The sequence below is a fragment of the Phaethon lepturus genome, unplaced genomic scaffold, assembly GCF_000687285.1.
Source record: "Phaethon lepturus isolate BGI_N335 unplaced genomic scaffold, ASM68728v1 scaffold39719, whole genome shotgun sequence".
Taxonomy (NCBI): Eukaryota; Metazoa; Chordata; class Aves; order Phaethontiformes; family Phaethontidae; genus Phaethon; species Phaethon lepturus.
In genome coordinates, this window is record NW_010564808.1 from 899 (window position 1) to 2,722 (window position 1,824).

General features: G+C 60.8%; 1 protein-coding gene across 1 annotated transcript in view; it reads right to left on the minus strand.

The window, feature by feature from the left end:
* Positions 1-1,663, minus strand: part of LFNG (LFNG O-fucosylpeptide 3-beta-N-acetylglucosaminyltransferase) — a gene marked incomplete at its 5' end in the record, with an annotated part of 2,547 nt that extends 884 nt beyond the window's left edge. Inside the window, 3 exons of the mRNA XM_010294988.1 lie at positions 272-437; positions 596-695; positions 1,615-1,663. Of these exons, the coding sequence (XP_010293290.1) occupies positions 272-437; positions 596-695; positions 1,615-1,663 (315 nt within the window). The remainder of the gene's footprint in view (positions 1-271; positions 438-595; positions 696-1,614) is intronic.
* Between the last annotated feature and the right edge of the window lie 161 nt (positions 1,664-1,824).

Genomic DNA, 1,824 nt, shown 5'->3' on the forward strand with positions numbered 1-1,824 from the left:
AGGGGAAGCAACGGCAGTGAGACCTTCTCCTGCCGACCAGGGAGCAAACCCCGGCCCACATTAAGCCAGCCCCAACCTCTCACCATCTTGTTCTCGCTGATCCTCTCCGTAGCCTGGATGGGTCGGTCCAGGCTGGGCTTCCCGATGTAGATGTCCTGCGTGTGGGGGTAGCTGGAGAGCAGCTTCACCAGCGTCCGCACGGGGGAAGCAACGGCAGTGAGACCTTCTCCTGCCGACCAGGGAGCAAACCCCGGCCCACATTAAGCCAGCCCCAACCTCTCACCATCTTGTTCTCGCTGATCCTCTCCGTAGCCTGGATGGGTCGGTCCAGGCTGGGCTTCCCGATGTAGATGTCCTGCGTGTGGGGGTAGCTGGAGAGCAGCTTCACCAGCGTCCGCACGTTCACGTAGTTGTCATCGTCCACGTGGCAGAACCACCTGCGGCGGCAGCGGTGTCATGCCGGGCCGGGGCAGCTGCCCAGACCCCACGCTGAGATACAGCCACAAAAATGCCAACGGCCTCTGCGCGCACCGTCCCCTGCCCTCACAGCCCCGCCATTCCCCCCGCAGCCACGGGCACGGCTTACTTTGCTTACTTTCTGCCCGACTCGATGAACTTGTCGTACTCCACGGCCATCTTGCAGGACAGGGCCTGGCGGCTGTGGGCGGCCGAGCAGTTGGTGTTGATGACGTTTCCTGCGGGAAGAGACGAGGGTCAAAGCCCGGCTTTGGGGGAATCCCACACTGCCCCGCGCGCTCGAACGGCGACGCTTCACCGCGCACATTCCAGGGGCACCAGGGAAACCCCATGCATGTCCCTGATGCTCAGTGGCCTCTGTGCCACATCATTCTGGGCAAAGGATGAATTTTTTGGGGAATGGCTTTTGGGTCCACATGAGACAAGGGAAGGGATGAGCGAGGAATGCGGATGCAGCAGATGCACCGGGGTTGAACCGTATCCCATGTGCACGGTGCCACCCTACAGCACTTTGCCCGTGCCAGGGCCATGTACCAGCCGCCTCGGGAGCAAGGGAGGGTCCGTGAGCTGGCTTCTCCGCCCAGGACATGATAGCCAAGATCCTGCCCTATTCCCGCTGCCTTTTCCCACAGCAGTCACCTGTTACTTGCTTGCCCGACTCAAAGGCAATTCCTTCCCGGCCTGAAAAGGAGTCATCTGCATGGGGAGAATAGACCAAGCTGACCCTGGTCCTGGGGAGCGGCTGCCAGGGAAATGCTCCCATGAAACCCTGACGTCCTTGCCCATCTGTCCCAGCTCGCCCCAGGGACAAACTGGTGCAAAGTCACCCCACGCCGTTAGCGTGCTCCTCGGCAGCACCATGCAGGAGATGGGCTGGGCTGACTGGGAAGGAAACCATCCCCAGCTGGGGCTCCCAGGCAGAGCGTGCTTTAGGCACCATCAGTGAAACAAGTTGCCTTGTTCTCAGCCCAGGTCTCTATGGCAAGGGCTCATGAGATTAGTGTCTAGCTGGTGTCATTTTGACCATTTTTTCGGAGTTCCTGGGGCAGGCTCCACACCAGCCGTGCTCCCCAGGTGGCAGCTCCTCAGGGAACCTGGCCGGTCACATATGCAAAGGGACAAGGGCCGCAGACTCACGTGCTTGCTTCTTCAGCTCCTCATCCTCCCCGTCTGTGAAGATGAAAGTCTGAAAGAGAAGACGAGGCACCTTTGAGGACTGAAGAGTCAAGGCCACACAGCTCCGGACAGCACCCGGCACAGCTGGGCAGCACCGGGGATCGGTCCTGCCGGGGCACCGGTGGTGACTTCTTCCTCCTCGCTAAAACCCAGAGCAGCACCAGAGAGCCA